The sequence below is a fragment of the Dermacentor andersoni genome, chromosome 1 (assembly GCF_023375885.2).
Source record: "Dermacentor andersoni chromosome 1, qqDerAnde1_hic_scaffold, whole genome shotgun sequence".
Lineage (NCBI taxonomy): Eukaryota > Metazoa > Arthropoda > Arachnida > Ixodida > Ixodidae > Dermacentor > Dermacentor andersoni.
Window position 1 is genome coordinate 46,491,072 of NC_092814.1, and position 13,673 is coordinate 46,504,744.

General features: G+C 43.6%; 1 protein-coding gene across 2 annotated transcripts in view; it reads right to left on the reverse strand.

Moving 5' to 3' along the window:
* The window catches only part of LOC126543955 (ribonuclease H2 subunit A), a 58,362-nt gene that overhangs the window by 26,496 nt on the left and 18,193 nt on the right, over window positions 1-13,673 (reverse strand). For both annotated transcript variants that reach the window (XM_050191116.3, XM_055061435.2), the window contains exon 6: window positions 6,597-6,684. In XM_050191116.3, the coding sequence (XP_050047073.1) occupies window positions 6,597-6,684 (88 nt within the window). The remainder of the gene's footprint in view (window positions 1-6,596; window positions 6,685-13,673) is intronic.

The window sequence follows — 13,673 nt, forward strand, 5'->3', positions numbered from 1 at the left end:
GCTGCAAATCGGAAATTTCCCATCCGATGAGGAGCTGTAATCCATCGATTCTGACTTGACATATTTGGTTGATACTCCAAGTAAGAAGAAGAAATGTTTGAGAAGTCACCGCGAGAAGAAGCACATGCGTGGCCGTACTGAAATCACGATTGCGTGCACGCCAGTACCCAGAAATAGTATGTGAACAGCAACCGAAGGGGAAACCACAACTGAAGGCAAAGAAAAAGAAAACTTATGCAACTGAAGGGAAAACCACAACCGAAGGCAAAGAAAAAAGAAAGCTTATTAGTACTATCTCAGCACTTCCACCACACGGGGCTGTATCTAAGCTACCAGAAACACGATAGCGGCAGCCATAAACGATGATAGCATCGCCTCCACGCATGCCTTGAATGTAGCAGACGATGCATGTGTCATGATGTGAGCGAGCGCCCAGAGGTGAGCAAGTTGAGTTATATGCCGCAGTGAGTGAAATCGCAATTTCAAATGACTAAGTGCCACCCCATAGAGTGTGCAGCACCTCTCAACAACGATGGTGTTGAATATGCGAAAATATCAAACATAAAATTGGCGCCTATATGTATGGCAAACACAATGCAAGACAGATAAGTGGCGCCATGCATGTATGGCAAAAGCCTCAAATGATTAACAAATGAAAATAGAATGACGTAATAGTTCTGCAGATACCCGCAAGGTAGAGAGAGGTAATTGATAAAGGGAAAAAGAATGGTTCTGCTTCTTGCATAAGACTCCTGTAACATTAAAGAATGCAATAGAAGCATCTATATTTTGTCTGCATGCCTTACATATATGTAAACCATACTTCATAAAAAATGGGGCACGATCGAAGAGCATTGTTCGGTGCGTTCATTTGGTTATCGGCACGCGCGATTGGCCTACTCCGCGCTGCACCACAAGCTGCAGGGCGCGGCCACGTTTTTGGTGACGTCAAAATGATGACATGCTCATGTCAATCATATTGCAAACGAGCATGTCGTCTGCTAGGAGCCTAACGCGACAGAAGTCATGAACACAGTGGAAGAAGAGAGGTGCTCCGATGGTGCACACGTGCTGGGGCGAGAGAGTGGCCACTTCGTGTGACCGGAAGTGAGCGCCGCCGCTAGGGGCAGCGCGTGTTCAAGGGGCCTTGCTCTCCGCCAATTCTGCTGCCGCTCCTATGGATCAGCAGCACAAGCGTGGATAATTTATGACTTCAGTCAGCATTGAAACAACCATACCTAAACATATGCCTTTTTTCCTTATTTAGACGCTTAATTCTGAGCAGGTAGAAGGTTTCATGCCACTTACTGTCAAAATACTGTCATTTCTGACACGAAAGAGATGCTCGCTGCAATGGGGCGTGCACCAGGTGCGCTTCTTGCGAATTGTTGCTCTGTCTGGTCAGTTGAAGAGCCATTTTGTGGTATCAGATCACTGACGCTTCCTGACTGGGTGATCGGCAGCTTAGCTGCAGGGTGTAGGGCGATGTGCGAGACCGTCTCAATGATTCCCTTTGATGCGACAGCAGAGATGCACCCTGATTCGCTGTCTGAATCTTCTGTGTATGTGGGTGCTGCAAGAAGTGCATAATTGTTATTTAATATGGGCAAAAAGTGCTTCATACCCGGCGGAAATAGCGGCTACACGTCCTGCAAGGAGCCGGCATTGCTCTTCAAAGCTCCCAAAGAAGGAGCTCGCCTCACCATCGATGAAATGCTGGAGAAGCTTCGCATTGGATTTTCATGTGCTGAGCACAAAGTAGATCTTGCAGCACATCTTTTCAGTTACTATGTTGCGATGAAGATGCGACGGCTTGGCAAACAAAGAAGGTCTGACAGCAGCAAGTCGCGCAACTTGAGAAAGCTCGCGAAGCTCGTGTGAGCTACATGCGTTGTTCCACCAGCTGAGGGGTCAAATGTGAAAGCTCTTGATGCAAACAGACGGCCGGCTGTTGAGTGATCGAATGAAGGCACATCTTCCACGATTTCTATGCGGCTTCAAATATCCTACGGCACACACGGTAACGTGAAACCAAACATCTGCAGAGCAACCGATGGCAGGATACCGTCAATACAGCCCAAGTTTGCAACGTGCTTGCAACCGTGTGCGTCTGCTAAAGGGAACAAAGACATGCAGTCAAGGTGTCTACCAAGTTGACATTTCCAAATTCCCCGAGTTTCCGGGTTTTTCCTGAGTGCCTTTACAAAATTCCCTGAGTGACGCAGAACTATGTTTTATGTAAAGACGGGCTGAAACCATATCGCCCAATGCTGGCACACTCTAATGCAAAAAAAAAAACACACACACACACACAAAAAAAAAAACCTAATCCAATGTGAATAGTAAGCAGTATTGTTTAGGTTATTCAAAAAGAGAATATAAGGGAGGGGTTAGTAAAATGCACAGCAAATAAAATGTCTTCGAAAAAAATGGCAAATCGAGTCGGACATTCTCAAATACAAATAAAAAGGAGATGCATACAGAAGCAAATATTTTCGAATATGAGCTATTTCTATCAACTGATAGCAAGCTCAGTGGTATGAGGCCCGAACTTTGTCACAATTGAGCTTCTCCCTCAACAGCCCGTAAGATCAACCTCGACTGTCCTGACATACTCTCAGCCCACACACAAAGCCTCATGCAGTGTTGTGTTTCACTGCTTTAAAGAGTTTATTTTGGTTTGGATGAGGGACACCTGCATCTCAGCATCAACCAACACTTCGTTTTCTGAGTTCAAGCTCCTTCAAAACAGTGGCAGCACGCTTCCTTTCCCGTTCATTCCTCAATACGTAGGTCCTTTCTGTTCTTGTCCTCCTTCCGCAACTCGTTCACCCCATGCACCATTTGAAGCATCTTCTTGGTCAGTTGCACAGTCCACGTCCGATTTTTCAAACGCCCTAGAGCCCGCGAAAACGTCTGAAAAATCGGCCAGTTGGAAAAAATAAATGCATGTCATTTACTGCCCTTAAGGGCTCAAACCGCCACAGGCACATTTGAAAACGCTCTGAAAGCATGTCGGTACACGTATTAAGCATATCGGTGCTCATACTGTGACAGGAAATACCGGGTGCAAGCGTGTATAATTAAGGAATACATACTGTGTCCCGTGGCAATAGCCCCTTCCCACGCTTGTTATACTTCACTGCAATACTTTTGCGTATGCTTCGCCAAGTAAGATTTCTGTACAGAGGCGAAGCTGACTTCGGGAACCAGCATTATGCAATGCACCGTGCTTTCCAAGCTTCTAAGCCAATCACGAGCACCACAAAGACGGAGTCGGTGCCGTTGCTGACAGCAGCGAATTGTTTCAATGAAAAACACGGCACCCAGCGAACGTCGAAGCAGCTCGGTCTAGCGTTGCCGCAGTGGTCGCTAAGGCTGCCATCGGATCTGCGTGCGAGAGCACCGGTTCGAGGCGGCAAGATAATCGAAACGGTAGCAGTGGTGGCATTGATTAATGCCGCTTCGGACCTGCGGTCACGGCAAAACGTCCAGAAAATCGGACAGCGAAGGGTTCTTGCGTCCGAAATTTCAGACATTCTGATACATTGACTCTATGGGGTACGTGGTGGTGCCACAAAGCCGTCCAAATTATGGGGAATCCGGAAAGTCGGTCGTTGACTGTACACTGGCAGCTCCTCCCGCCGACAAGAGGGCGTCAAAGACGATTCATTATGATTCCTGTCTTTTACTCAAGCCAGCATTACCGCGACTTTTGACCCTTTCGATAAAATTACAGCTAATTTTCCCTGATAGAGGCACAAATTCCCTGAGTTTTTCCAGACTACTCAAAATCCCTGAGAATTCCCGGTGTTCCCGGTTGGTAGACACCCTGACAGTGCTGGTTGTGTTTCTGCGTTGCTTCTAACTTTTCTGTTTTGAATTTTTTTAAACCATTCCAGTATATAATTACCTGTTTCCTTAAATGAGATAAATGACCTGCAAACGACCTGCTTATAATGCTAGGCATCAGTTCTCTTACAACAAAAATAAGGAAAGCGAGTGCAGTTTTCTCTGGCTATTCCATTCTTAACACAATTCAGAAATCAATTATAGCACTCCTTGAATTGTGCCGTGACACTTTGCAGATTGAGCGATGCATGACTTGTACATGTTGGCAGCTGTGGAGGCTTATCTTGTGCTCTAGCACTCCTATGAATGCATGTTCACTTTGGCACTTTTAGTAAGTATGCAATTACATGGCCAGTGTTTCTCATAAATATGAAAATGAATCTAATGCAGCCATACGCTGAGATGACAGCTGCTAGAGCCCTCAATTATTAATTCACTCATGCGGTCTCGAGTCGAATTATGGCACAGAATGTCGGCAGAAATATAAAGGGACATTCCCTAAACCAAATAGAGTCGTTTTAAGCAGGTTAACGGCACATATGCATAGAAATAAAGCACCTCTGCCAAGCCCGCCCATAGAAGCACCTGCAAAGCGAGCAAGCAAGTAGGCCCCCAGAGCAGGTGCTGCCCTTTGCGGCAGCGACGCGCGTAAAAGTCACTAAGTGGCCGTGCCTCGCGCCGCCGTCGGATCACCTCTCTTCTTCCACCGTGGTTGTGAAGTTGAAGCGAGCATGCACTCATTAGAAGACTGGCTTCACATGTCACTTTTGTTTCTGGAAACAGTGCGTTGGTTGTGCGGTGAACTCGACCTCATCATAGGGTGCCAGCGAGCCAGTGGAATCTTGTTTCTTCTTCAAATGTGCGCCACTGCTCCCATCGTTTATTTTTTTTTTCCCCTCGCTGAGCGTGACGCCACCTAGGGACCACACAGTGAGAGTAATATTTGTAAATTGTAGTAGTCATATATATTACTATTTGAGAACACTTGAGAAGGAAAAATACATTTTTTACACAAGAATATTATTCATTGGAAGACGAGAAACATTTCATTTTATAGTATATTGTCTGCAAGCAGACGACAAATGAGGCAAGTAAAGTTCCTGGGAGTTCACCGCTTGCTCCGATTGGCTGCTCTCTCCCTCCCATTATCACAAATTTTGCATACTGCCCACTTTGTGATGTTGCAGCAACCGAACAGAACGAGTATCAAACAAAGATCTCTGATCCCGCCCACGGTTAGTACCTCAGTATCATTATTATGCCTCACCTATTTTCTTAAGCTTAATGATAAAAAAAGAAGTTTCAGTGTAAAACATATACTTTTGTGAGCATACTGATACTCTAGAAAAATTTTCTCCTATTTTCATCTAATAGGTTATTTGTTTTGGAAAGAAATTGGAAATGTACTAAATGTTGTAACTTCCACTTATTGATGCGTAAGTGTCAAATCGCCCATTGAGCAAAAAAGCCAGCGGCGTCTACGGCAGCGACAAAGCAGCACCTAATTTCCCATTGGATGCAACGCCATGTCATGAGGGCGCAAGACGCTGGCTCACGCTTGCTGGCTCAGGCACCACGTATCGCTACGGAGTCTGAAACATCTACAACGTCAGCAACCGAAACCTTGGCAGTAGTGAAACGGCACCGCAGGCTGCTGCTGCTTACTGGCTCGGGCAGCACGTACTGCTATGGAGTTTGAAGCATCTAGCAACTTTGGCAGTAGAAAAACGTGGCCGTCCACACCAGTACACTGCAGACGAAGTAAGGGAGTGGAAGAACGCAGAAAAACGAGCGGAGGCAGGCAGCGAAATCCACCATCGTCGTCAACTATCCCAACACACGGCAGGTGGAACGAGCATTAACGCAAAGATTACTTGCAGCGCAAAACTCAAAGGACCACTCAGCAGTGTTCACAATTGGACATTAATGCTTTCACATTCACAACTCATAAGTGCTTAGGGGTCCTCGGATTTTTTTTCTACTCACATATGTACAACAATTTACACAATCGTACTGAAGTTGGTCAAATTTAGTGCCATAAAATGCCAAGGTAGCTTAACAGCAGGATCCCCTTAAAAGTTTCAAACATGTTTTGACACCAGACAAAATTTGTCTGCTTGAAAGAACAGGCAATGCACATAAAGCATTAACCATATCAATTCATTTTTAGGTCTATTCGATTCAGCCAAGTTTCTCTGCAGCTTCTGCACCTATTCACAGTGTGCTGCACCTAGACCTTTGATTTCCCAAGGTGCAGAGGTGCACCCTGCACCCCCGTGCACGATTGAACAGGGTGCAAGGCAAGGTGCCGCCGCGGTGCAGTTCACCCTTGAACCTTAAAGCGAGTGGGTGCAGCCCGGCACACCATAACTGGCACCCCCTGCACCTTTTCGTTTGTGGTGCCGTACAGCTATTTCTGAATCGAACAAACCTTTTCACTCAGTGTCCAACCTCAATAATTGATCTTATATGTGGCATGCAATTAGTAAGCTACACAATATCTTCAATACAAACACCAGCCTGTTTACATGGTCCTTGTTTACCTGTTACACTGTTACTTGTTTGACTGCAATGACTGATGTGCATCTACATGTTTGGCTGCAATGTAAACAGGTAGGAATTAAGGAGGTAGCTAGCAACAAAGCTATCTAAGCTCTTCTACACAGGTTTCTCTGATGCAAAGCAAGTAAATCGTTGCAGGTGAGAGGAAGCAAAATATCCAAGAATGTGGAGCTCTATCTTGCCATTTGGGTATCCAGAGCCATAATCCTCTGCCTTCACACTTATGCCTTCTGGAAACTCCCAAGACTGAATAGCATGATCCCGAGCCACCTGGATAGAGAAGAAAAACACTACAACTTTGTACACAGCAGCATTGCAAACATGCCATGACTTATGTTCATTTTCCTTGTGCATAAAAAAAAATTCCAGCATTGCAATAACTTCTAAATTGAGCTCTTATTACTCATGAATATGAAAAGCTCATTGCTTACTTAGATATCATATGCTCCATATGCTTAAATGCTACGGATAGTTAGACGTGTAGAGCAGTTTGCTTATGTACATGGACTATCCGGCAAATCAATCAAATCACGGGGTTTAGCATACCAAAGCAACACAGGAGCTAGGACAGATGCCGTAGTAGGGTGGCTCCGGATTAATTTCGAGCGCCTGGGATTCGAGCACCTGTTTAAGTAAACAAGAGTATATGCATTTTGCCCCCACCATACCTAAGAATCCCCAGTGTGGCTAGAAATAGAACCTGTGGCCTTGTGCTCAGCAGCAGGACACCATAGCCCCTGAGCTACCACCAACTTGATGTGCTTTTATTCTATAGCCTATATACACTGGTACTTTTCTCAGTGCGTGTGCTGCGCATTTAAATACTGCAAATATCATGGTGATGTATTGATATTGTAGGCAGTGCTAACACTCTTGAAAGTACTGTAAATGTGAAAGGCTCCTAAATGGGTGTATTTCTGCAAATAATGTGAGTAGTGATTGAGCATGGTGTGTTTTCATTTATTCTGTACTGCTGCATACATAAAGACTACTTTGTTTTACCAAGGAGAGCCTGACATGTGATACTGTAGGCTGTATTCACAGCAATGGAAACGCTACAAACGTGCCCAAGCTGATGCATTTCTACAGATAGCTTTTGTATCAATTGAGAATGCTGTGTCTTTGCCCAAATTGTAGTGCCATGATCATAGTGCCTGCTTCTACAATGTTGAGACTGATTTATTTATATTACAGGCTATGGCTACTGTATAGTGTAGTAGATAGTTCTATTGTGTATAGTATAGTAGTATAGTTTTACTCTATAGTAGAACCTCGTTGATACGATCCCATTACATACGATTTCCCAGCACCAAGTTCGCAATCGAGAACGAAAAAAATGACACGGGTTACGCTTATTTTTTACTAGGTCATACGTTCCCGGAAAACATGATTTTTGGCACCAACGTTCAGTACATCGCCAAACTGCGATTGTATGATACGTTTTCCAATCGCCAGATCCCAAGCAAAAAATAAAATGCGTGAGGTGCACGCAGTCGAGAACAGTACATAGTTGCCCACATCGGCAGCTTCACCGCAATACTCGGCCGCCCATCTCACGTGAAAATGCCAGCGGCACTCAGTCTTTATTCCAGTACCAGCAAATCTCCTACAGGGTCATCGCAAGCCTCATTCACAGCTATCACCACCCAACCTATTGTAATAAGCATCTTCACCTATCTAATTTACAGCGTGTGGGGCGTAGTGTCATTGGTAGCGTGCTGCACGCTTTTAATGGGCAATCATCCAAATGCGTCGCCTTTCCATACTACAGACGCCACGATGTGAGCATCACGTTCCGCTTCAGCGGCATACAGCATCGCCCACCAGCTCTATTTCGTTTCGGCTTCCTGTCACCGTCTTTAAACACTGCACAATAGGAAAACAACAATATGTACGTGCCGCGGACCGTTGAAGCCCCACCAGTTCGACGCAGATCAGTGTCTCGTGCCTCGTGCACAACGATTCGCACAATGCTTAGCATTACATAGATGTCAGCTACAGTTGAGTCTGTCCAATTTTTCAGTTACTTCAGATGACCCGTTTTCTCGGTTAGTACATTTTTTTCTCGCATTTTTTAAAAAGTATAAACGAGGTTCTGCTGTGGTTGTGCAAACATGGCAAAAGTGCCCAGCCTGTGCATTTCTGCAGAAAACTTCTGTGTGAGCATGGTATGTGTCTGTCCTGTTGTTGTTGTGACATGCAACACTGGCTAGTTCCACAAAGACGAGACAGTCATCAACAGTCATGCTTGTTATGCTAATAGCTCTGTAAGCAAATATACGTCTGCATTTCTAGAAACTTCAATCATAATATGACAATCATCAGCAACAAGATCCAGTATTTAGCTCCATTCATTATGCAAAAAAGGTGAGGCATGCAGACAAGACACAAGAGTAAGAAGTGGACAATACGAACGCCGACTATCAACTGAAGGAGGCACTGAGTAAAAAAAAAAAGAAAGAAGACACAAAAAACATCTGTGCAAGCTCTGGAATGGTATCACCAGGTGTCAGTCGGGTACACATGCCAGTCTACGCGAGAGATAACTGTTAAGACACTTAATCTCTTCCTTATGTAAAATAATCGAAGGCTGACTCACGCACGCACTTCCACCATTATAGATATGCCATGCCTCTACCATAAGACACGTATCTTCATTATTATGCCTGTACAATATCGCGCATTCATCTAACTCTGGCGTGCAGTTACAATCTTGGCAATGTAGAGAAAGATTAGAAGGCGATCCACCGGTTAACGACCTTTTATGTTCCATTAGCCTCTGATTGATACACTGCCCCGTTTGCCCTACATAGAACTGGCCACAGCTAAAGGGAATTTTTTAAACCACACCCATACGACAGTCAGTAAAACGCCTCACCTTTTTTGCATAATGAATCCTTACCAACTAGCTCAGCTTTCTGTCGTTCTAAGCTCCATCCATGGGGCCTATTTACACATATTTGTTGATGTATAGTAGAGAGTTCCAGACCAAACAAATGTAATCAGTCAATGTTCTTCACCAAACAAGTCCGGTCCTATGTACACAAACCACAAAAAAAAAGGGGGGGCGGGGTGGCACTTTCAAATTACTCTTCCTGTACTGAGAAACTTCTTTCCGAGGCAAAGTAATCTTGCATAAAATATCAGTGTTTAGGAAAGCACATGCACAACTAGCTATTTTACAATAAACTACAACGAAGTTTATCTTATCCTGCTGTGAAATGGCAGATGCTTTGGAATTAGAACAGAATTTGAACAAGAAATGCCATTTTTCTCAGCAGAATATACAATGCGCCCCCTTACAATGGCTCAACACAATCCTATATTGGCTAGACAGCTCAAATTCTCTAGCTGTTTAAAGATGTGGAGTAATGAATTATAAAAGTTGTCAAGTTGCGCATACTTCCTCAAAGGAGATGCAAGGACAGCAGCTGTGTGCTTGCAGCAGGCCCCTGTGGCATGTGATCCCAACACCAATAATTTTTAACAAATATAGGCAAGCGGAATTGCCACGCATAAATGAACAGCTAGCAGCTCAGCAACATTTAACTAGGAGAGGTCAGTTTCATCTTGTTCTTGCAATCATGAACTCTGTAAACATGTCTTTCGTCATAAATGAGCATCCCCTTATCTAGGATAGCCCTACTGTAGTTCGGCTTGCCATTTATAAGGTGCTAAAAGGTGCAGGTGCACATGGAAAAGGTAGTGAGTAACCACGTCATCTGCTAGCATAGCATTCCAGGTTTGGCAACTCCACTACAAGTGGCGCTGTATGAAACAGTGCTTGCGACAGCATACGAGAGCTACCAACTGCCAATGAAAAGAAGTGAAGAGGGAGGTTTTCTGGGAGAGAAGGGAAGTCACAGGTAAAAGAAATATAATCACAGGTTGCATGCCTTGTCACTACATTGACACACCACTTGTCCTCAACTGTGTGTGCATATTTGATGGGCACACTGCCAGGTTAAAACTAACAATGCTTTCCCCCCAGATAATCCACTGCTGCACACAGATGTGCTTGCCAGCGCAGTATAGATGCCAAACATGATAAACGAAAAGTACTACAAGAAACGCGCAAGATAGAAGGCAACAAAAAACAAAATTCTGGGATTTTATGGGCCAAAACCACAATTTAATTGAGACAAGCCATAGTGAAGACCTCTGGTTTAATTTTCACCACCTGGGGTTCTTAAACATGCACCCAATGCATGGTACACAAGCATTTTTGTATTCTGCTCATATATTGGAATGCAAAAGAAGGCAACAGCAAAGTGCTTACTATCAACTGAGAGTTTATATGTTGCCCTTTACAAGGTACAGCATCAGGACAGATTAGCCAAGTATGCAAACAGTGTGCTACAACAGTCAGACAGGTCATTTATAAGATGACCGCCTCAGGGATCATAATGTTTCACAGAAAAGCCAGCCATCCTCCAACTTACTAGTTGCCCGGCACTTGTTCATGTTTTGCAGGCTTAAATTTGCGCTGTAGATGTTGCCAGTGTACTCCGTTTATGTCCAATGCAAGATTACTACTGTCGCAGCATAATGACACAACAATGCACGAAGTCACAGAAGTATATTTTATACAAAAAGTGAATGATAGGTGTTTTGCAAGGCCATCTCCTTCATTACACCACAGAAATTGAGTTTCTCTATGCATATTTTTAACCCTTTCAGGGTCGATTTTTTCCGCCATATGCGACTGCCCAGGGTAAATTTGTTTTACCCAGGGTAAATTTGTTTTACTAGATTCCAATCCTTCTGAGGGACCTATTTCGATTTACCATAATTTTTCTAGGGTGACCGTAAAGTGAGGAAAAAATGTTTTCCGTTGGTGTATATCTACTGTTTACTCATGAATAACAACAATAAAAAAAGGAAATAAATTTATAAGAATTAAAAATTTTATGCATTGTTATACACAAAGTTCAAAGCTTAGAAAATGCACAAACGAGAATATTTCGAAAGTGTCAAATGTTTCTGCTCTTACACTAATATTTACGTACATAGCGTAATCGAACTGCGTAGGTGAGCGCACTCAAGAAAGCTGTGGTTGTGTACCCGTCAAAAAAGCAAGACATCTGACAAACTTCCGCTAATCATCATCTTATCGCCAACCAGAGGCGATTAGTTTTCACAAGTCTCCGAGAAAAAAAGAAAACGCACGCATGACGGCACCCTTCCTATGTTCACCTCTGTGAGCATAAACGAGTGAGAAACAGGCAGCCGCCTTTTGAGCGATCAGTAACGAGATAGCCATCAATTTTGCGAAAGCAAGAAGCCAAAACTGCCCGCGGAACAAAACCCAAACCGCCGCCCGCCCGCCCACACGCCAATGTGCAAGAGGTAGGATATAGATGCACCAGAGCAAACTAGCTCTAAAACAAACCATGCAATGAAAACCGAGAGAGGGAGGTGCGAGAAAAAAATTCCATGTATTCCCACATAGTGGCAGCACATGCCAAGAAAGAAAAAGTTTGGAAATTGGTGCGCTTTCTAAACGTACAGACGGCACCGTAAATATATGGCATCGACCACATTGGACTTGTTCGTGGCACCGTATATTTACGTCATTGACCCTGAAAGGATGAAGTGCTTGTTGGTTGGATATCTCTAACAAAGAACATAACATTTTTGGTAGTGCGGTCAAGGAATCAGAAACCACCGACTATGTGGACATTGCCAAATCGCCACTGCCAACATCGAGTGAGCTGTTAGTAGGCCATTGCATAGGCCGGTTATTTTCAGGCCCAGGCCCGGCCTGAGCCCGAAAGTACCATGCGTTGGCCCGCCTGAGCCTGGCCTGTTGATTTTAAACTTGACCCGGCCCGGCCCGACCCGGTTCTGTTCGACCAATTAGCCCTTGAGCCTGTACGAAGCTAGATCAAGTTCTAGGTTATTGTGAAGGTACTGCCAGGTGATCAACAGGCGCCGGGTAGTATTCAAGCTGCATCAAAGCAGCTTCTTGCCCGGCAGCCCCTCTTGATGGCTACTTTAAACGTGAGAGAAATAAAAATTTCATGGCTAGTTGAACCCGCACAGATTATTATTTGAATATTTGGTATGAAAACACACATACAGAATGGACAGTTAGGAAAATAGGGAGGGATCAGGCTAGAAACAGCCACCAGGAGTGGCACATCGGCTGCTTACATTTAGGGAGGAAGATATAAAAAAAGTACATGCAGCGATCACCATGTTCATGCTTTAAAGGGCGGTATGAATGGCCGTACTACATTTTCTAAATAGTTGTGCAGCAATATACTATAGAGAAGCATAGGCTAACACTCCCGTACACATCGCCAGCCATTTCACCTCACTTTTGTATCTCGTATAATCATTCGGATGTACAGCGATGGAACTCGAGCCAATAAATTTCGTGCAAATGTAAATTTAAATATGCTGGTCTATTGGCTTTCAGGAATACCATAATACACAGCCACTAGAAGCTTTTTTTTTCATTAAACACAAACTGGTGATCCACAAGGCTAACGCTCATATGCAATCATATTTTCACATGGAACATGCCATTTTTATTCCTGTTTTCAGCTTCATTACAATGTCAGTCTTTCAGTCGACAATTTAGGCATCCTTGTTTCGCAATATATGCAAATTTTAACTCTGTCTACTTCTGTTTCAGGACAGTGCATGTACAACATAGGCCACATCATTTTCTTTCCTGTCAGACTGGAATATGATCTGCTTGTTTGTTGACATAGATTCACAGGGAACCCACCTATTCCTAGACAAACATATACAAGGCTGCGAACATGAGGGTTGAGCCACTGAACAAGTGAAAATAGCATTAAAAAAAATTCACTGAGAAAATTAAATTTTCTGCACTCTGTTTTCCCATTTCTCTCACAAATGTTGAGAAATTTTGCAGCATCCGCATAGGCTTAAAGTATTTATCTAAGAACAATGGACAGTTGAAAGTCTAAATTTTATTAGTTGGACTAATTGTGCGATAAACTACGGCAAAATATTCAACTCGCTTGAACAAATAATGAAGAAAAAAAGATGGAAACCAGTACTAAGTTACACTCTGACTTTACACACAAAAAAATTGCAAATGTACTTTCCAGAATTTATTTGCTATTACTTTATTTAGGTACTCTAAGAACTCATGGAAAATTTATTGAATTTTTGTTGTTCTTTTAAAATGATCACACACAAGCAGTGCAAAGCGGCACGTCAGTGACCGCTGTCGAAAATCTACATATTGTTGTGCAGCACTAAAATATTGCAAACGACTC